Raw genomic sequence first — 19,300 nt, forward strand, 5'->3', positions numbered from 1 at the left:
CCCCGCACCGCCCCGCACCGCCCGGATCGCGGCGGGGGCGGGGACGGCCGTGGGCCCGCCCGGCCCGGGGAGGCGGCGGCGGGGCGGCAGGTGGTGCCGAGCAGCCGCAGGACGGAGCGGATCGCAGCCGCCATTAGACAATAGGCGGCGGCTCGGGGCAGAGCGGCGCGGGGCGGCCGCGGGGCCGGGCCCGGCGCGGACAAAGGCGGAGGGGGAGGAACGGAACGGAGCGGTGCGGTGCGCGGGGACCGCTGCGTGCGGTGGGCCGGGCTGCAGCCTGACATGATGTTTCCACAAAGCCGACACTCGGTACGGCGGCACCGGGAGAAGGAAGGAAGGACGGAAGCGGGGAGGGAGGGAAGGGAGGGGAGCACCGAGAGCCGCCCCCTCCCCGCCCGCAGCCACCGGGAACGGGGGGAGCGGGTGACCTTGGGCGGTGGCGGTCCCGGTGGCAGCAGGCTGCGGTGGGGGGGTGGGCAGCGCTGTGGGCCCCCCATTGGGTGTGCAGCGCTGTGTGTGTTGTTCAAGGGCTCCTCTCACCTGCCGCAGCAGCTCAAGTTCACCACCTCCGACTCGTGCGACCGCATCAAGGACGAGTTCCAGCTCCTGCAGGCCCAGTACCACAGGTACGTGCCGGGTACCGCCTCCAGGCACCACCCTGAGCATCCCGGGGGGGGGCCGGTGTGCACCCATTGCTGCGTTCCTTCTGTTTGGCGGAGCAGCAGGGGGGGACCTGGCCGCACGCTTTGGCCAAAAGCTGTGATCCAAGCAGAGCACTCTGCCCACCGGCGGCCAAAGGATGGGATTCTGGATTTAAAATGCTCTGCCCCCCCCTCCCCCCCAGCCAGGTCTTCCCCCCGGTGCACAGCTCAGCCGTCGCAGCGCGCACTTTGCCAGCCCTCCCGTGCGCAGCTCCTCCAGCCCTCCCTCCTCTCGCTGGGAGTTTTCCTCCCCTCTCCCCGCTGGCTGCCATTCTTGGATCGCGAATGCTGCAGGGAGCACTTAAAGCCAAATGCTTCCGCTTTTCCGCCTGCGGAATGGCTTCTGCTGACCCAAAAGCTGGCTGCCGATGGGCTCTGGCTGTTTGCGTCGTAGCTGCACGCATGCACCAAACCATTGCTCAGCGCGTTGCCCTATCCCCGCTGCTCCCACCTCCCCGGCTCAGCATCGTGCAGCTGCCCCCCCCCCCCCCAGTGCTGCAGGACTCGATCTGCTCGCGGAGCAGCAGGTTTGGTGGAGGTGAAGCTGTTTCTTGTTTGAAACATAAAACCACGGCACATGCTGGTTGCAGCTGCCGGGCTGGGGAGCTGAGTAAAGCACAGAGAGCAGCGTGTTTGCTCTTAAGGGTGCAACGAACCCGGTGGAAAGGGGAAAAACAATGACTCTGGAGGCTTGAGCTGCACCTGGGCTACTCCAGAGCAGGGCCTGGCCGCTTGCTGAGCCGCAGCGGGGCGTGCAGCGGGATGGGACGGACCCCGCAGGATGCGACCCCCTGCTCGTGGTCCTCTCACCGCTTTCTGCCTTTGCAGCTTGAAGTTGGAATGCGACAAGCTCGCCAGCGAGAAATCGGAGATGCAGCGTCACTACGTCATGGTGAGGAGCGGCGGGGCAGCGTGTGGGTGGCACGGGTGGGGAGCAGGTGTCCGTGCTGCTGGGATCCTGCACGCAGAGCTCCTCGCTCGGGGCTGCGTGTGTGGGGTTGCAGGGATGCAGGAGGGGGGGTGAAGAATGGGGGTGCGGTGCAGGATGGGGATGCAGGATAGGGATGAAGAATGGGGGTGCTGTACAGGACAGAGGTGAAGAATGGGGGTACAGTGCAGGATGGGGATGCTGTACAGGACAGGGATGAAGAATGGGGGTGCTGTAAGGGATGCAGAGCAGGATGGGGATGCAGGATGGGGTGGAGGGGTTCTGGAGCTGGTGCCGTGCAGGTTCGGTTGGGATCCTGAGGAGGAGTCTTCCAGGAAAGAGCTGTGTTTTTATGGGATGCTGTACTGGTTGTAAAGAGGGGCTGGTGCCTGCTTGCACTGCCAGGGAGGAGGCAAGGAGATGTGGAAGTCAATGGAAAAACTGAAACCCAGGCGTGATGGAGCCTTCCTGTCCTCCTGTGCTGTGTGTGGGTCTGATCCCCACACCTGGACAGAGCTGCTCAGCACTGTCTGTGTGCGTGGTGAAGCCCACTGCTTAGTTCTGCCCGTTTCTCACTGATAAATGCATGTTCCACGTAGTGTCACATGTTCCACGTAGTGTCACACAGCCACACCTGGAGGCCAGGGGATCCTTTTTAACCATTCATGACACCAGAATTGCTATTTTGGTACTTAAGGGTCCTGCCCAGTGCGTGGGGAGCAAGGAGAGGGCTCCTGTCTGTGTGCAGAGCTGCTCTGCTTCTTGGACGAGCCGCAGTGAGCAGCGTGGGGCTCCTGCTTCGTGCTGCAGGATGCAGAGGAGCAGCAGTGTGGGAGCAGAGCGGTGCATGTCAAAGCAGCAGTGATGTGCTCCTCTCAGAACAAAGCGAGCGCAGATGTGGATCTTCTTTCCCCTTTGGAAGAACGGAGGGGAGGAAAGATGAAGGAGGAGTCCCCAAATCGGCCTTACAAACAGCTCTTGGAGGGCTCAGGAATCAGCTTCTCCTGCCAATAGCTTGCACTGGAGCTGCCTGTTGCTGGTGTGTGGGGGGGGGTTGGTTTTTTGTGTGCGTGTTTCCCGCAGCTCCTTCCCAAACAGCTGGAGCTGTGTGCAGCTGGAGCCCAGCAGTGAGTCCTTCCATTTGCTGCCAGAGCAGCCACGTGGGTGTTAGGAGATGGGCCAGGCACAGCTCCCAGGGCCGGGCAGTGATGTGCAGAGCACGATGGCAGGGGTCTGTGACGCTGTTGAGTGGGCTCTGGGTTATTCCCAGGTGCCACCCGGGCTGGAGCAGGCAGGGGATGGTAGGAAGGCACGGATGTGTGGAGCTTCTTTGCCTGCTGAAGTCCTGACTCTGTTTGTTTGTTCTCTTCTTCCCCGCTCTGCAGTATTACGAGATGTCCTATGGGCTGAATATTGAAATGCACAAACAGGTATGGGGAGGGGGAGGGTGGGCTGCGTGCTGTGCCCTCTGTCCCTTCGGTGGTATTTCAGGATGTCAAACGTCAGCGCTGCGTTTGGGATCGCCAGCTCTGGCGTGGGGGAGGACTTTGCATTTTTTCCACCCCTTGACCTTATAAAAACGTCTTTTCTTGCTGGGAGGGAAAAGAGAAAGAATCAGTCGTCCTGGCAAAAAGCTGCCTTTGCAAACCCCTCCGGAAGGAGGGGACCCACCTGGGGGTGCTCTGGCTCTGGGTGCACACCTGCCTGTGCTGGGTGGCAGGGGGTGACCATGTCCCCCGCCCCACAGATGAGGTCAGACAGTGCTGAGCTCCTGCTGGTGGAGGCTCTGCTGCAGCCTGGCTGGGTTTGTTGCTTCCCCTCGCTGGTGGTTCAGCTGTTAAGTATCTCCAGTGGCTAATTACCTGTGCTGTTAACAACGTGAGCTCCTTTAGCTCCTGGTCACGGTCGTCTGTATGTGTCCCAGCTCAGCTCAAAGCCTCTTAGCACTGTTCTGCTCCCTGCAAACGCACTCGGAGCCTCCGATCCCATCGCCTTGGGAGGGAAATCTTTCGGCCAAGCTGCAGGATTTGAGCCACAGCTCCCCACTGCCATCTCCCAGCCCGTGTCAGTGCTTGCCTAATCCCTCCGGGTCCCTCTTCCCCCATTCCTTTGGACTGTTTGAGCTCTTCCCCAGCCGAAAAGCTTTAATGCAGCCCTGATTTGCTGCCCCCGGCCCTGTGCTCCATGTCAGCCCTTGGGGGTATGAGGGAGGGGGGGCTGAAGATGCCCAGCAAAGGGAAGGTCATGGCAGCAGCTCACTGCATTGGCACAGTGGGTGTAATTCAGCACATGCCCACCTCGGTCTAAAATAAATTTTCTCTCTGGTTGCTCCTGACTTCATTAAATGAACACTAGAGACCCTGAGAGGGAAGAGAATATTGAGAACTCGCTCTTTGCCATTGGCAGCACTGATCTATTTAAGCATTTGGGGGGCGAGCTGTCCCTTACACCGGGCTCCCTCCAGCACGTGTGTTTCCATTGCAGGGGATGGGGTGGGCACAGGGGGTCCCCTCGTGCCATTCCTCTCTGTTTGTTTTGCTTTTTTTTCCCCCACTCTTCAGGCTGAAATCGTCAAGAGGCTCAATGGGATCTGTGCGCAGGTTCTGCCCTACCTTTCACAGGAGGTAACTGTCCAACTGCCCAGCTCGGGGGCTGTGGCACTGTGAAGCCCTGGGGTGCTCCTTTCCCAGTTCCTCCACCCGTGCCTGCTCTGTGCAGGATGAGCCCTTCAGGAGAGGTTTGAGCCCACGTCTGAGCCCCCAGGCTGTGCTGGGACTGGTGTGTGTGTGTCTGTCCCCTTTGTGGGGCAGCTGCAGACAAACTGGGCTCTGTTCTCACCCCACTCCCGTGACTCCCAGTGCTCCTGGCTGGGTGCGGGCAAGGGTTGGGTGGCTGAACATTAAAAAATACCTCCATATGGCTCCTAGAGACCAGGTTCCTCTGCCTCATTAATTAATGTGGCTGATGGGCTCCTCACACTGCCCTGAGAAATTAATTGGGAGGGCTCAGGGGAAGGGGGAGCTGCTGAAACACCCTCATTGCGGTGTCAGTCCGTCCATCCTTATGCTGTCCCTTATGACCCCATTCAGGGGCCGTGGGGTGGGGGCTGCATTTTGGGGCCAGGATGAGCTGTGGGGTGGGGTGGGTGGGGCGGGCCATGCTGCTGCTGCTCCCCACCTGCTCTGGGGGAAGGCAGAGTGGCTTGCTGAGCAGATCAGAGGTGGCTGATAACTAAGCCCCAGCTAAACCCTTTGCTTCTTAATGCGACACGTTCCCCCTCCCCAGCCCTGTCCTTCTGCCAGGACAGAAAGAATACACCGCTGGCAGCAGCGGGATGGTCAGACCTGGTGCTGGGAGACCTCGTGCTCTCACGGGAGCAAACACAGCCCTCCTTTATTTTGTTTAAGTACACAATGCAGCTCTTTTCCCTGTCTGTCTGGAGCTGTGCAGGGCTCACCCCCAGCAGCACCTTCCAGGTTGGAGCCTGGGGGGTGTGTCAGGGCTGGGGAGCTGCCTGAGAGCTTCTGACAGTTGGGGCTTGATTTGTTTTTGCTCCTGGGGGGTTCTGCTGGCGTGTCAGGGCTGGGGAGGGTGGGAGGTGCTGCCCACTTTGGGGTGGATGCAGGGATGGGGCAGGAGGGAGGATGCACGTGTGCTGTGTCCCTGTCCTCCTTCCTTCCTAAGCCTGAGATGACCCAAATTCTTCTCTTCCCCACCCCAGCACCAGCAGCAAGTCCTGGGAGCCATTGAACGAGCCAAGCAGGTGACGGCGCCGGAGCTGAACTCCATCATCCGTGTACGTGGTGCATGTTTAAGTTTGGCTGTGGGGGGATGGGAACGGTGCCTGTGCTGGCAGAGCTGAGGGTGGGCTGGGGTGGGCTGGGGTGGCCTTGCTGGTTCGTCCAGGCTCGCTGGGATGTTGCTTGGCTTTGCAAGGGAACGCGGGCTCTGCTCCATCCCACACAGCGTAAGGAGAGAGGCTTTGGTTTGGGGCAGGAGCTGCAGCAGCTCTTTGCTGGGAAAACACCATGTGTTCCTGGTCAAGGCTGTGAGGGGTTTAACCGCATCCTCGGAGCACGGCAGCGGCCGAGGCCAGGCACCCCGCGGCAGCGGGACCGCGTTCCGCCGGGGACGCGCTGTTGAGTGCTGGGGTGCCCCCTGTGGGGGCAGCCGGGCCTTCGGGGCTGGGGGAGGGGGCTCGGGTGCCCTTGAAATGACAGCTGCCCCCTCCCACCCCCCCGCCCGCCCCTCGTTCCCTACAGCAGCAGCTCCAAGCGCACCAGCTCTCGCAGCTCCAAGCCCTGGCGCTGCCTCTGACCCCGCTGCCCGTGGGGCTGCAGCCCCCGTCCCTCCCTGCCGTCAGCGCCGGCTCCGGCCTCCTCTCGCTCTCGGCCTTGGGCTCCCAGGCGCACTTGGCCAAGGAAGACAAGAACGGCCACGACGGGGACGCCCACCAAGACGACGACGGGGAGAAGTCAGATTAGAGTGAAGGGGTCGGGGCTGCTGGGCGGGGGGAGGGGGGGTCCGTGCCTGATGCAGCGCCCGCAGGCAGCAGCACCCGAGGGCAGCACCGTGGCAGCCGCTGTGTGCCCCCCGCACCCGGCCCAGCTTCGTCCCGCACCCGCTCTGGCCGTTCTGGGGGCACCGCACCCACTGCTCCCCCTCGGTATTTAACGACGACCCTCAATCCTACCGGTTTCTGCACACCCCCCACCCCCCCACCCCCACCTCTCCGGCTCCTCGCTGTTCTGCATGTCTCTGTTTTTAACCAGTCCCGCAGCAACCGCCGCAGTTCCACGTGTCCAGCCGGGTTTTCTCGGGCTGGGGGGGACCCCGCTGCCCGCTCCCCTCAGCACAACACCCGCTGCCGTGGGGGGCTGGGAGCCTGGGGGTGGCTGAGGGGCATTCGGGTGCCTGGGAGACCCCCGGCCCCCTCCCCGTGCCCCCCCCGTAGAGGATACAGCAGCTTTCTCTGTTCTTATCTCCGTGCGCTAGCGTGTCTTCTAAAAAACAAAAAAATAATACAAAAATGGAACAACGACAACTAAAAGGAATAAAATTAAATAATAATCTGGTGTTTGTATATAGTCCTTTAGACAGATCTTGTTTTGCTTTTTGTGTTTAATCACTTGACCTATAATAAGAGGAACTGAAAATGCTGTATCAAGGACGTACAAGCTGTGCCTTTCAAATAAAGAAATAAGAAGGTTGGTTAAGATGGTGACGTGCTGCCTGTTTTCTTGCTTAGAAATGCTTTCCTGGGGGGGGGGGGGTGTGTGCGGGGGCCCCTGGGGAGGGCATGGCCCCCATCACCCCAGGGCTGAGATCGCTGTAATAGAATTGGCTCTTAATAATTAGAGCCGTCCCCTGGTTAGCGAGCCTGCTCTGCCCTGATAACATCTTCCTCTGGTATCTCCCAGGCCAGCTGGAGTGGGAGAATTTCCTCCCCCGGGGAAGGAGGCTCAGAGATTGGGCTCAGCACCAAAAGAGGGGGGGGGAAGGGGGGTTGGTTTGTGGGGTCTGCATGGGAACCTGGGCCTTGGTGGGGTTATGGGGTGCTGGGGGGGTTACAGGACCTTGAGGTGGGTTATAGGTTTGTATATAGGTTATAGTGCAGTCTATGATGCACTACGGGGCCCTGGGCCTTGAGGGGGGGGGGGTTACAGGGCTTTGGGGGGTTATGGGGCCTTGGTGGTATTACAGTGCCTTGGGCCTCAAGTGGGTTATGAGGTCTTGGAGGGGTTATGAGGCCTCAGGTGGGTTACAGGGCCTTGGGTGGGTTACAGGGCCTGCAGCCTCCAGTATGCTATGATGGGGTTCCTGGGCCTTGGTGGAGGGAAGGGAGGAGGTTACAGGGCCCTGGGCGATGCTGGATTATAGGGATTTGGGCTTCAGTGGGGTTATGGGGCCCTGGGCCTTGGTAGGTTCTGCAACCTCTGATGGGTTATGGGGCTGCAGGTGGCTTACAGGGTATCGGGTGGTTATGGGGCCATGGGTCTCAGGGAGGGGGAGTTACAGCTCCTGGGCATCAGCTGGGGTCACAGAGCCCTGGGTGGGTTGCAGGGCCCTGGGCCTCGGTAGACAACTGGTCCTGCAACCTCTGATGGGTTATGGGGCTGCGGGCGGGTTACATGGCATCAGCAGGGGCAGTGACCTCACATGGGTCACAGGGCCCGGAGTACCACGAGCCCACGACAGCACTCCCTCCATCCAAGGAGGGATCCCAAATCCCAGCCCTCCCCAGCAGTGCAGGCTGAGCGGAGCAGCAGCTCCCAGGCAGGAGCACCGGGAGCTGCGGGGTGACCCCAGGTGTCACAGGGCATCACCGCGGCCGGGTGAGCGGGATCCCCGTGTGAAAGGGCAGCACGGCTCCGAGCTCCGGGTACGGCAGCTGCTAAAAGTCCTCTCTGCTCCGTCAGTGCTGCTGAGAATCCCGCTGGGAGCATGCTGGCTGCGGGACGGCTAAAGCTTTTCAAGCGCTTTCACCTCGAGGTCAGCGGTTCAGCCTCAGCCTGGGGGCAGGGAGCACGGGTAAGTGGATGTTATTCCTGATGGATGTGCAAGGGGAGGAGGATTTAGGAGGAATTGGTCTGGGGCGTTTTCAGGCTGGCGACTTCAGAGGAACAGACGTCCCTGTTGTTAGAGCTAATTAGCAGCTTCGGTTCGGTGGGCAAAGGGTCGAACAAACCACGAGGCTGCTGGCTGAGCATCCCCACTGCCGGCGGGCTGCTCCTGGCCTGGCTGCTGGCACTTCCTTGCTCCCCATGGGAGGCTGACCTGCTCCAGAGCGCAAAGACAGAGCTTTCAGGCCCTCCAAATCCCTCGTGCCTCCCAGCAGATGCTGGGTCTTGTGCTGTGCTCCCGGAGCACGCTGGCTTTGCACTCGAGGCATTTCTCCTGGGGCCCCCTCAGACCAGCAGTGCTGCGTTCCCTGCACACTTGCTGGGTTTGCTTCTGGATCTCCCCATTCCTTAGGGCACCTTCTTGAGTTGGGCTCCAATCTAACAACAAAGGGGTTTAAAAAGGGTTAGAAATCCCCTCGTGAGTCCCCTCGTAGCTGCAGAGTGGAGGAAGCAGCATCGCCGTGTCCAGACAGGCTGCTCTGCCTCATCACCCCCCCCCCCCCCGCAGCACTGCCAGCCCATCCTGCCCTGCCAGGAGAGGTTGGGGCCACGTGAGCGGCGAGCGACGCGGGGTCCCCAAAGCGCTGCTGATTGGGGATGATTGAAGACCTTCTCCTGGCAGAGAAACCGCTTCTGAGGATGTGGTGTGAGAGTGGGAGAGCGATGCGGGCAGCGAGGCTGCGAGCCAGCCCTGCTGGCACAGGGCTCCTTGGAAAAGCTCCACAAAGCTGCGGCTTGTCTTGGGGGGGGGGAAGGGGAGCCCGTGCCCTGTCCTCGGAGCCTCCAGCCCTGACCTGACATCGATTCCTGCCTGCAGCACTTGGCGGGACCCCGCTGTCTCGTGTCACTTCCCCTGCCACCTGCCTGTCGCTGGAGAGGTGACAAAATGGCATCTTTCCTCCTCGGCGAGGTGAGTCGCTGCCAGTTCCTCGCTGGGTCAAGCAGGTTTCCTCACTTGATTTTTTGCCATCCCCTGCGGCTTCCTCCTCCCCTGCATCGCTGCGGGAACAGCGGGGATCGCCTCCATCACTTCCCCCCTCCTGGCTCCCAACCTCTTCATTTTTCAGCACAGCTTTGCTTGAAACAATGGCACAAGCCTGCAAGCCAGGAATGCTTTGCAGCGCGGTGGAGCAGGGCCTCCTTCCCAATTCATCACTAATGCAGGAACGCCAAGCCCTTCCTGGCTGCAGCAAGCACGAGATAAAAGCTAAAAGAGGCATCAATAATTAAAAACCACTCAGAGCCGGTAAGTGCAAACAGGAGCCAACATACGGATCGAAGGCAGTGCCAGCAACGGGGGCCTGTCAGCTGCTGGGCTGCTTGCAGGGCTCCCACACCCCTCAGCATCCCCCCCCCAGCCCACAGCCACGTGGTGACAAGGTGTCCCTGCTTCCATGGGTCAGGCAAACAAAGCAGGTGTGAGCCCACGCAGGGAAAACCCACATCTTTGCTTGGGTGACCCCAATTCTGTTCCTCCACGGCGTGGCCAAAAATCCCTGCAAAGCCCCCCAGGGCTGGGCTGTCCCCGCTCTCACTGTGGGGGGAACTCACTGCCTTCATCCTCTGCAGCTCCCCCAGCCCTGCCTCGTTACCTTCCCCATACCCCTTCCCTGTGTCTCCTGCCCTATGTCTCACATCCCCTACAGTGCCCTCTTCCCCTTGTTCCCTTCTTCATGTCTGCTGCCCCGTGTCCCACATCCCCTTCCCCGTGTCCCCTGTTCACTGTCTGCTTCCCCACATCCTCCTCACTGAGTCTTCTACCCCACATACCCTTCCCTGTGTCTTCTGCTCTTTATCTCCAGCCCCCTGCCCCATGTCCCCCTTCCCTATGTCTCCAGCCACACGTTCCCTGCCCCATATTCCCTTCTCTATGGCTACTGTCCTCGTCTCCAGCCCCCTGCCCCACTTCTCCTGACCCATACCCCCGTCCCTCAGTCTACATCCCTCTGCCCCATGTCCCCTTACATACGTCCCCAGCCCCTATTCCCTACCCCATATTCTCTTCCCTATCGCTGCTGCCCTCCGTCCCCAGCGCCACCCCCCACCCCCCCCGTGCCACGCATTTTAACCCCCCCGTCGGATTTACATGCCGATACCCATTCGCATCGCCCCCCCTCCCCCACCCCACCCCCTCCCGCGGCTCTCGGGGCTCTGCGGGCAGCGCGGGGGGGGGGCGGGGGAAGGGCGGAAGGTGGGGGGGGAGCACTCCTCCACCGCCCCACGTTACTTTGAGTGGCAGCCGGCGGCCGCCGCAAGGCGTGGTGGGCCGATGGTCCGCCCGCCCGCTCCCCCCGCGGTGACGTCTCCCGGTGCGGCCGTTGCGGAGCCGCAGTGCCCTCGGGCGGAACGCGACCGCGGCCCCGCGCGCACTGCGGACAGAGGGGGACACGCGTGGGCCGGGCGGGGTCGGCGGACGGCGCGCGGCGGACGGGCGGACTACAGCTCCCAGCGGCCCCCGCGGCGCTCCGCCCGCCGCGTGATTGGTCGAAGCGTCACGAACCCATGTGGGAGCGGAGCGCGGCGATTGGCCGGCCCCTTCAGCGGCGGCAGCCAATGGCGGGCGCGGCCCCCGCCGCGGCGGGCTGTGAGGCTGCTTAAGGTGGAGCGGCGCTGGGGGGGACTCCCGCGGCCTCCGGTACCGGCGCGCTGCGGCTTCGGCGGGGTTGCGCCACCTTAAATCGTTCCCCGCCGCTGCCAGCCCGTGGCGCGCCCCCTCCGGGCTCTCCCCGTGGGGACCCCGCGGGCGCCCCCGGCCCTGAGCCGCGAGCCCGGTGTCCGCCCCACCGGAGCGGAGCGGAGCGGAGCGGAGGAGCCGTGGGGATGTTCCCGCAGGGGCGGCACCCGGTGAGTACCGGGGGTCACCGGGGCCGTCCCGGGAGCTCCGTGCGGGGCGGGGCGGCTCACGGCGCGGTGCTCTCTCCCCGCAGCCCGGGCAGCCCTTCAAGTTCTCGGTTTTGGAGATCTGCGAACGGATCAAGGAGGAGTTCCAGTTCCTGCAGGCGCAGTACCACAGGTGGGGGGCGACAGGTGATGGGGGCGGGGGGGTCCGCAGCGTGGGTCTGCGAATCGGGGTGCCCAGGGCTCCCCCTCCCAGGGCTGAGCCGAGCGCGGGGCGTTGGGGACAGCGGTGTCGCTGCTGCGGGGGTCGGATCCTCCCCCCTTCTCCCCCCCCCCCGGGGGTGGCCGTGTCCCCTCCCGTGGGGCTGCGCTGAAGACCACCGCTCCGCTCCGCAGCCTGAAGCTGGAGTGCGAGAAGCTGCTGAGCGAGAAGACCGAGATGCAGCGGCACTATGTCATGGTGAGCCCTCCCCGCAGCGTCCCCACGGTGCCACCCCCTCCTCCACGGCCCCGATTCCGCCCCCTCCCCGCCACGGGACCCTGCGCTGAGGGCTGGGAGCGAAGCAGGAGTTAACGGCCCTTCCCAGCGACAGCGCTGCTCTGGAGCTGTGCCATCAGTTTGTCTCTTATTTTTATTTATTCCCCTTTATTTGGCCCTTTTGGGAGCTCCTCCCCCCCCCCCTCCCACCTCCTGCCTCCTGGGTGGGTGCTGGGAGCTCTCCAGGACCCCCCTGGGTCGAGGAGGGAGAAGGAAGGAACAGGGATGGGAGCAGCGTTCCCTCTCCTGCTGCTGCTCACCGTGTCCCGTCCAGAAAGCATCCAGACCCGGACAGCCCCCTCCCCTGGGTGACACCGCCCGCCCGGGTGGGAGCTGTCCCGCACTGAGCTGCTCCACAGCAGTGGGCAATGAATGGGGCGGCAGCTCCCGACGCAGCCCTGCCCTCATTTCTTTCCAGTACTACGAGATGTCCTACGGGCTGAACATCGAGATGCACAAGCAGGTGAGCGGGGTGGGACATCACCTCCCTCACCCCCACAAATCCAAGGGCTCCTGCAGAAGGGTCTGGGAGCTGTGGGGCTGAGCTCTGCAGGTGCCCCACTGCCCCAGAGTCCTCCCAGTAGCCCCAGGAAGCAGTGAGAGCTGGAGCCTGCAGGCGGACGGGTTGTCTTCCTTTTATATTTCTTTTCTTTCTAGTTTTCTTTTTTTCCCTCTCCTCTTTATTCCCTTTTCCCGAAGCCAGAGGAGTGTTTTCACCCTTCCCTGCTTCCCCTTTTGTTCCAGCGTTAATTTGCTTTCCCTCTTCAGATTTATCAATCCAGTCATCGCGGGCTCTGTGCCAGGGAAATTAGTTTGGACCTATGCCTGACAAAGTGGCAAGTCAACTGCCATCCTCCTCCAGCTGGCTCAGCCCCTCTGCCTTTGCTCCTTTTGTTACTGGGGGGAACCTGGCGGAGCCCTCTGGCGCAGCCCCATGTGCTCCCTTAACCCCAGTGGGGCTGGGGGCCGTCCCTGTGGGGTGACCGAGGGATGGGTGCCGTGGGTCAGCCCCAGCTCTGAGTGATGATGGGGTATCTGGAGCCGAGGGGGGGGGTTGGGGTGGAGGTGGGAGGTGTGGGTTTCTGCCTTTCCGTGGGGAGGGAGCACCAGGTGCTGCACATCCATCGCTGCTGGGACGGAGCGGTGGAGCCACGGGGCTGAGTTCCACCTCCTCTTCCAGGCAGAGATTGTCAAGAGGCTGAGTGCCATCTGCGCCCAGATTGTGCCTTTCCTGACGCAGGAGGTGAGCGGGGGATGCGCGTGGGAAAGGGTAAAGTGGGGCCATCCCGAGCAGGGAGGGGGGAGAAGTGGGGCTGGAGGGGTGGGAGAGGCTCGGAGCGCTGCTGACCGCCCCGCTCTCAGCACCAGCAGCAGGTCCTGCAGGCGGTGGAGCGGGCCAAGCAGGTCACCATGGGAGAGCTCAACAGCATCGTCGGGGTGAGTCGCACCGTGTGGCGGTTGGGGGGGGGTCTTCTTTGCTTATCGAGCACAGTGCTGGGCTCCAGCGGGGCAGGGGGAGAGGGCAGAGAGCCCCCTTGGCCAACTGCTCTTTCCCCCTTGCTTTCCATCCCGTTGCACCCTGCATCGCTGCCTCCTCCCCATGTTGAGGACCGTTTGCTTTCTCTCTTCCAGCAGCAGCAGCTGCAGCACCTCTCCCACCACCCCCCCCAGCTGCCGCTCACCCCCCATCCCTCTGGCACGCACAGCCTGCCCGGGGGGGCCGTGGGGCTGCTGGCTCTCTCGGGGGCACTGATGGCACAGTCACAGCTGGCGGCCAAGGAGGAGAAAGCAGCGCAAGAGAGCAGAGGTGAGGGATAGAGAACAGCTGCATTAACCCTTCCGAGGCCGACCCGTGTCCTGGGCACACTGGGGGTGGCCCTGCTCTCTGCTCATTGCGAGGCCGGCTCCGATTTTGGCTCTCTTGCAGCTCCCAAGAGCATGAGCTGTGTGCACACCTGGGTCCTCTGTGCCCCCCTGTGCCCCCCTAACCAAGGGCAGACCTGAGACCCCCCCCCCATCCCCCTCACTTCCCCCTGCTTAGTGTGAGGGTTTGCCCCTGGTGAGGACCTGGTGCCCAAAGCTGAGACTTGAAGGGAAAACCTTGATGGCCACGAGGCTGCGGTGGGAAACGTGGGAGGCATAGGTGTGCGGGAGGGAACGTGGGGCAGAGCAAGGTGGGCAGAGTGGGAAATGGGCTCAGCCTCCCTTCCGTCCTCCTGTGCCCCCCCGTCCCGTCACGGGCACCCCACTGACAGCCCCTTTTCTCTGCCCTGCCCTGCTGCCCTGCCTGCCGGTGCTGCCCACGCCCCAGAGCGCAGCCCCAGCCGGGTAAGTCGTGCTGGTGCCAGCAGCCCTGGGGACATCGGGGGGGCATGGGGGGGGCTGATTTTTGGAGGGCAGCTGCCCTCAGGGATGGAGGGAGCAGAGTGGATGGGTTCGGGCTGGAAAGGTGGGAGTGTGGAAGCGTTGCTCGGAGGGGATGTATGGGGGGGGCACAGGACTGGCTGCCCCCACCCCTCACACCTCCTGTCACCTGCTCAGAGCGTGTCAGTGTCTCCTCCAGAGAGCCCCCCTGATGAGGAGCTGGGGCTGAAGCAGAGCCAGGAGGAGAAGGAGCTGCCTGGGCACTATGTGAGTGCAGGGGGCAGGAATCCTGCGGGGAGATGTGCTAAAAATCCCATCTCCGTGGGGGAGGAGGGGGGGGGGAACTGCCCATGGGGTGTAACATAAAGGATGCGCAGGGGAGACAGCCTCTTCCAGCCCTCACCAAAGCCCTCTGGGTTTCCCCCTCTGTGCAGGACAGCGATGGGGACAAGAGTGACTACAACCTGGTGGTGGACGAGGTGAGCCCTGGCTGCGTGCAGGGCACCCCAAGCTCTGTGCTCAGCGGCTGTAGGGCTCTGGCTCCTGACTTTGGGATTTGTTAGGTCGCTGTGCTGGGGCAGCCGGCCAGGACGTGCGGTGGGATGCGCTCGTGCCAGCCAGGCCTGGTTCTGAGCTCAGGACTGAAGGCTGTGCCAGCCAGGACTCAGCTCTGCCAGCTCTTGGCTCTGCCCTCCAGCCCCACGTCAGCACCTCTCCCGCAGCATCCCATGTGGGGAGGGGGGCACAGCCCACCCCCTCGCCTTCCCCAGCGCTCAGCAGATGCCTCAATGCTTTGGCACAGCCCAGAGAGAGTACTTTCTGGGGACATCCCCTTTCCTCCCGTGGAAGACTCTGGGGATGGACAGCAGGCGTTTTGTTCTTCACCCCCCCACCCACCTTCCACCACTTCCCAGGAAAATACAGCCCCAGGAAGGAACAGCAGCCGGGATTTCTGCAGAGTGGCACATTAAAAACTGCTCAGTGGTGTAATTGCGGTGATAAAAATCACAGCCCTAATTGAATGGTTACAGGAGAGCGAGAGCTGACGGGCGGCCTTCCCCCTGCAGCCGCTCCCTCCAGCACGGAGGGGCTGCGGTTCCTGCCCCACAGAGACCCCTTTTCTCCTTAGGACCCCCCCTCGGAGCCCGGCAGCCCCGGCAGCCGTCCCCCCCCAGCCCGGGATGTGCCTGAGAGCCCGACCTGCAGCCGCAGCGCGACGCCGTGCCGTCGGAAGGAGCCGGGGCTGGTAAGGGCTGTGGGGCAGGAGATGGGGCAGCACTGGGGTCCTCCATCAGCACTGGGACCAGAGGTCGGTGCTGGGTGGGGGGGAGCGATGCCATGCGGGGGGGGGGCTGGCTCTGCAGGTGTTTTCCATCCGGCAGCCTGCAGGACTCCCCAGAGCTGCTCCGAGCCATCGATTTTTCTTTTTCCTTTTTTCCCTTCCTCCTCAGCGAGCATCAGCCCCGTTCTCAGATTGAAACATCAGCGTGGAGGAGGGGGGAGGGCTGCCTCTACCCCCCCCCCCCCCCACACACACAGCCCCCCCCAGGGACCCGCAGCCATTCGTCCTCGCTGGCCCCGGGGTCAGGAGGCGGCTGTGGGTGCGGGAGCAGCGAGCAGCTTCTCCCCGGGACAATCGGATTAGAGCAGACAAAGCGCCCGGAGCAATCTGCCAGCGCAGCACGCAGCTTTGCTCTCTTATTAATTTTTTTTTTTCCTATTCTCCCCCCCCCCCCCCCCCCCTTCACCTTTTTGCTGGTGTCAACAAAATCCCCGGGCAGAAAACAGAGGAAGAGAATGAGGAGAGGTCGGGAGGAAAATAAAAAGAGGACTGAAGGAGATGTGGGGTGGAGGGGAGCGCTGGGCTGGGACCCCCTGTACAATGGGGAGGGGGGGGGGCACACGAGGAGCAGCAGAGCTGTGCCCAGCAGACCCCCGCTGCCCCGTGGCTTCCTCAGGGCTGTTTTTCTGAGGCCACTCCTCCTCTGCCTTGCAGCCGGACCCCCCCGTGGCTGTGTCCTCCGCGTCCCCCCCACCCCGTGATGCCCTCACGCCCGGTGTGGGGCCCAGCTCGGCCGCCCTTCCCCGGCAGCCTGCAGCCAAGGACCCCCCCGGTGAGTGCCTGGGGACGGTGTGGTCCAACGTGGGCACCTCTGAAATCATTGTGCTGGGGAATGGTGGAGCGCTCAGCGTGGGCTCAGAGCCGCGGGAGGGTTTGTGCCAATGTGGGCATGGGCAGCAGGGTGAGCAGAGGCCGTGGTGTGGGTGGTGGTCCTCCAGAAGGGCTGAGGGTGTAATTAAGGGAAATTAAGGGAAGATGTGGGCTGAGGGCTTGGGAAGAGCTTGGCTGTGACCCAGCGAAAGGAATCAGAAGCGATGGGAGAAGGAAGAGAGAGAGCACCGGGGTGAAATAAGAGCCAGAATGGAGATATGAAACCTTTGTCTGGGCCGGAAAATAACAGAGGTTTAACAGAGATCGATGTCAGTAACATCCCACAGCCCCAGCAGAGCCACAGGGCACTGCGGGGTGGGGGCACAGGGCTGCGTGGGGGCCGGGGGCTGCCGCGCTCCTCCAGCCCTCCCTCTCCCCCCTTCCCTCAGCTCTTCGCAGCCCCTCCATCAGCGTCTCCAGCCCCTTCACATCCCTGGGCCTGCTGCCCCACGCTGCCCTCAATGGCGAGCTGCCGGCCCCCGGGGGGGTGTACGTGGGGCTCCCACTCCCAGCGCAGGTCAGCAGCGCCGTGTACGGGCGCTCCCCCATGGTAAGTCACCCACGGCGGGGGAGGGGTGGGCTCCGTGCTGAAGATGGGGAGGGGCGTGGGCAGGAGGCCGTGTTTGCAGCACTGCTTTGGGGGCTCACCGTGTTCGTGGCTCTGTGCAGGTGCCTTTCGAGTCCCACCCGCACCTGAGGGCCTCCACGCTGCCACCGTCCGTCCCCACGGGGAAACCGTAAGTGGAGATGGAGGGACAGAGGGGACGAGGCGCGGGGACGCGGCTCTGCGGGGCGGCGGTGGCCGTCCCCTCCCTGCCCCGAGGTCCCCACCGCCGCCGCTCCCCCTCCGAAGGGCGCTCGGTGGGACCGCTGTGGCACCGCGCGGCTCCGTCAGCGCTCCGTCCCCTTTCCCAGCGCCTACTCCTTCCACGTCAGCGCCGACGGGCAGATGCAGCCGGTGCCGTTCCCCCCCGACGCCCTCCTGGGCTCCGGCATCCCCCGGCACGCGCGGCAGCTGCACAGCCTGGCCCACGGCGAGGTGGTCTGCGCCGTCACCATCAGCAACTCCACGCGCCACGTCTACACCGGGGGCAAAGGCTGCGTGAAGGTGTGGGACGTGGGGCAGCCGGGCACCAAGACGGCCGTGGCCCAGCTGGACTGCTTGGTACGTGGGGCGGGGGAAGGGGGGCACGGGGTGCTGGGGACGGGTGGGGTAACATCTGGGGGGTGTGAGGGGGATGGGTTTGGGGTGTCCCCGCTGCACCACTCCACGTGGTCCAAACGTGGGGCCCTGTGCTCAAGGAATGGGGGCTGTGTGCCCCCCCCATCCCGCTGGAGGGGCTGACGGGGTCCTCCCTGCACCCCCAGAACCGCGACAACTACATCCGCTCCTGCAAGCTGCTCCCCGACGGCCGCAGCCTGATCGTGGGGGGGGAGGCCAGCACCCTGTCCATCTGGGACCTGGCGGCCCCCACGCCCCGCATCAAGGCCGAGCTCACCTCCTCTGCCCCCGCCTGCTACGCCCTGGCCATCAGCCCCGACGCCAAAGTCTGCTTCTCCTGCTGCAGCGACGGCAACATCGTGGTGTGGGACCTGCAGAACCAGACCATGGTGAGGTGAGCGGGGGGGAAGGGGGAGATGGGGAGGGGGAGATGCTGGAGGTGCTCCCTGGGAGCAGGCAGCCCTGACGGCTGCACACTCGGCCTGTGTTTTTCCCCCCCCCCATCCCCTCTCCCCCAGGCAGTTCCAAGGCCACACAGACGGTGCCAGCTGCATCGACATCTCTAACTATGGCACCAAGCTGTGGACGGGGGGCCTGGACAACACAGTGCGCTGCTGGGACCTGCGGGAGGGGCGGCAGCTGCAGCAGCACGATTTCAGCTCCCAGGTACGGACCGGGTCCCCCCTCCTTTGTGTCCCGACCCCCTCCGGTATCCCGGTGCTGCTCTGTTGCTGCCCACCCCCTCTGCCCCCAGATCTTCTCCCTGGGGCACTGCCCGACAGGGGAGTGGTTGGCGGTGGGCATGGAGAGCAGCAACGTGGAGATCCTGCACGTCACCAAGCCCGACAAGTACCAGCTGCACCTCCACGAGAGCTGCGTCCTCTCCCTCAAGTTCGCTGCCTGCGGTAGGGGCACTGCCCGCTGCCTTTGGGCTGCACCCGTTTTTGGGGGGTGGGGTGTGGTGCCCGAGGGGTCCCACACCTCTGCTTTGCCTCCTGCCCCAGGGAAGTGGTTTGTGAGCACGGGGAAGGACAACCTGCTCAACGCCTGGCGCACGCCCTACGGAGCCAGCATCTTCCAGGTGAGGCGTGGGGGGGGGGGGGGGGGGGCTCAGAGCGGGGGCTGCTCCGCCCACACCACCCTCACCCCCCATCCTTTCTCCTCTCAGTCCAAAGAATCCTCTTCGGTGCTGAGCTGTGACATCTCCATCAATGACAAATACATTGTGACGGGCTCTGGTGATAAGAAGGCCACAGTGTACGAGGTGGTGTACTGAGGCCCACACTGTGAGTGCCGCTCGGATATGGGGGGCTGAGCCCCCACCCCCCCCACCCTGGGGCTGAGCCCCCAAACCCTGAGCTCTGCAGCAGCCAGCCCGGCCCCACTGCACCTTGAGCTGCTCCCTCCTGGTTCTTTTCTTGCAAGCTGGGGAGCGGGAGCTGACCCTTTGTAGCCCCCCAGCTCCCTTCCTGATGCTTGGCAGAGGGGGCAGGGGGCTGCATGGGGGGAGGGATGCAGGGCAGGGGGTGTCTGTCTGTAGTGGGGAAAGGGGGCACAGCCACACATGGCAGAGAAGGTCAGAGCCCAGTGTTGCTTTCCCCCCCCCCCCCCCCTCGTTTCCTGCTACTGATTTAATGGCACCAATTTTCTGCTGCAGCCCCAGCTGTGAATTATCAGTAAAGAGATGTATTTAATGGCGTTTTCAAATCCTTACTAATAAAATAATGAAAAAAAAGAGGAAAAAAAAGTGGTTGGTGTGGGGGGGGGGGCGGGCTGAGCTCCTCTGGAGCACCATGGGGTGAGTGGGAGGACACGCAATGATGTGCATGGGGGGCTCTGCCCTAAGGGCTGCAGTGCTGGGTCCTCCAAAATGC

At 63.3% G+C, this 19,300-nt stretch overlaps 2 protein-coding genes across 6 annotated transcripts; both read left to right on the forward strand.

The window, feature by feature from the left end:
- Positions 1-64: 64 nt before the first annotated feature.
- On the forward strand, positions 65-6,845 carry TLE5 (TLE family member 5, transcriptional modulator). 4 transcript variants are annotated; one of them, XM_065747344.1, is made up of 7 exons: positions 65-309; positions 529-626; positions 1,530-1,593; positions 3,015-3,059; positions 4,191-4,253; positions 5,351-5,425; positions 5,892-6,845. In XM_065747344.1, exons 1-7 carry the CDS (start codon positions 283-285, stop codon positions 6,111-6,113), a joined length of 594 nt encoding a protein of 197 aa, XP_065603416.1. In that variant the 5' UTR covers positions 65-282; the 3' UTR covers positions 6,114-6,845. The 4 variants fall into 4 exon arrangements, with proteins under 4 accessions (XP_065603416.1, XP_065603417.1, XP_065603418.1 ...); XM_065747345.1 differs by having other exon boundaries at positions 5,895-6,845; XM_065747346.1 differs by having other exon boundaries at positions 550-626.
- A 4,149-nt stretch (positions 6,846-10,994) lies between these two features.
- On the forward strand, positions 10,995-19,160 carry TLE2 (TLE family member 2, transcriptional corepressor). Of its 2 annotated transcripts, none has more exons than XM_065747334.1 (20): positions 10,995-11,096; positions 11,180-11,265; positions 11,487-11,550; positions 12,047-12,091; positions 12,809-12,871; positions 12,991-13,065; positions 13,261-13,435; positions 13,940-13,956; positions 14,170-14,259; positions 14,427-14,471; positions 15,122-15,238; positions 15,989-16,106; positions 16,594-16,754; positions 16,874-16,941; positions 17,120-17,369; positions 17,573-17,820; positions 17,945-18,092; positions 18,181-18,331; positions 18,431-18,507; positions 18,595-19,160. In XM_065747334.1, the coding sequence occupies exons 1-20, from the start codon at positions 11,073-11,075 to the stop codon at positions 18,700-18,702; spliced, it is 2,130 nt and encodes a 709-aa protein (XP_065603406.1). In that variant the 5' UTR covers positions 10,995-11,072; the 3' UTR covers positions 18,703-19,160. The 2 variants fall into 2 exon arrangements, with proteins under 2 accessions (XP_065603406.1, XP_065603407.1); XM_065747335.1 differs by having other exon boundaries at positions 13,264-13,435.
- The last annotated feature ends 140 nt before the right edge of the window (positions 19,161-19,300 follow it).

This window comes from Cyrtonyx montezumae, unplaced genomic scaffold, assembly GCF_038088225.1.
Source record: "Cyrtonyx montezumae isolate F1298 unplaced genomic scaffold, pur_monq_1.0 scaffold_44, whole genome shotgun sequence".
In the NCBI taxonomy this organism is placed as follows: domain Eukaryota; kingdom Metazoa; phylum Chordata; class Aves; order Galliformes; family Odontophoridae; genus Cyrtonyx; species Cyrtonyx montezumae.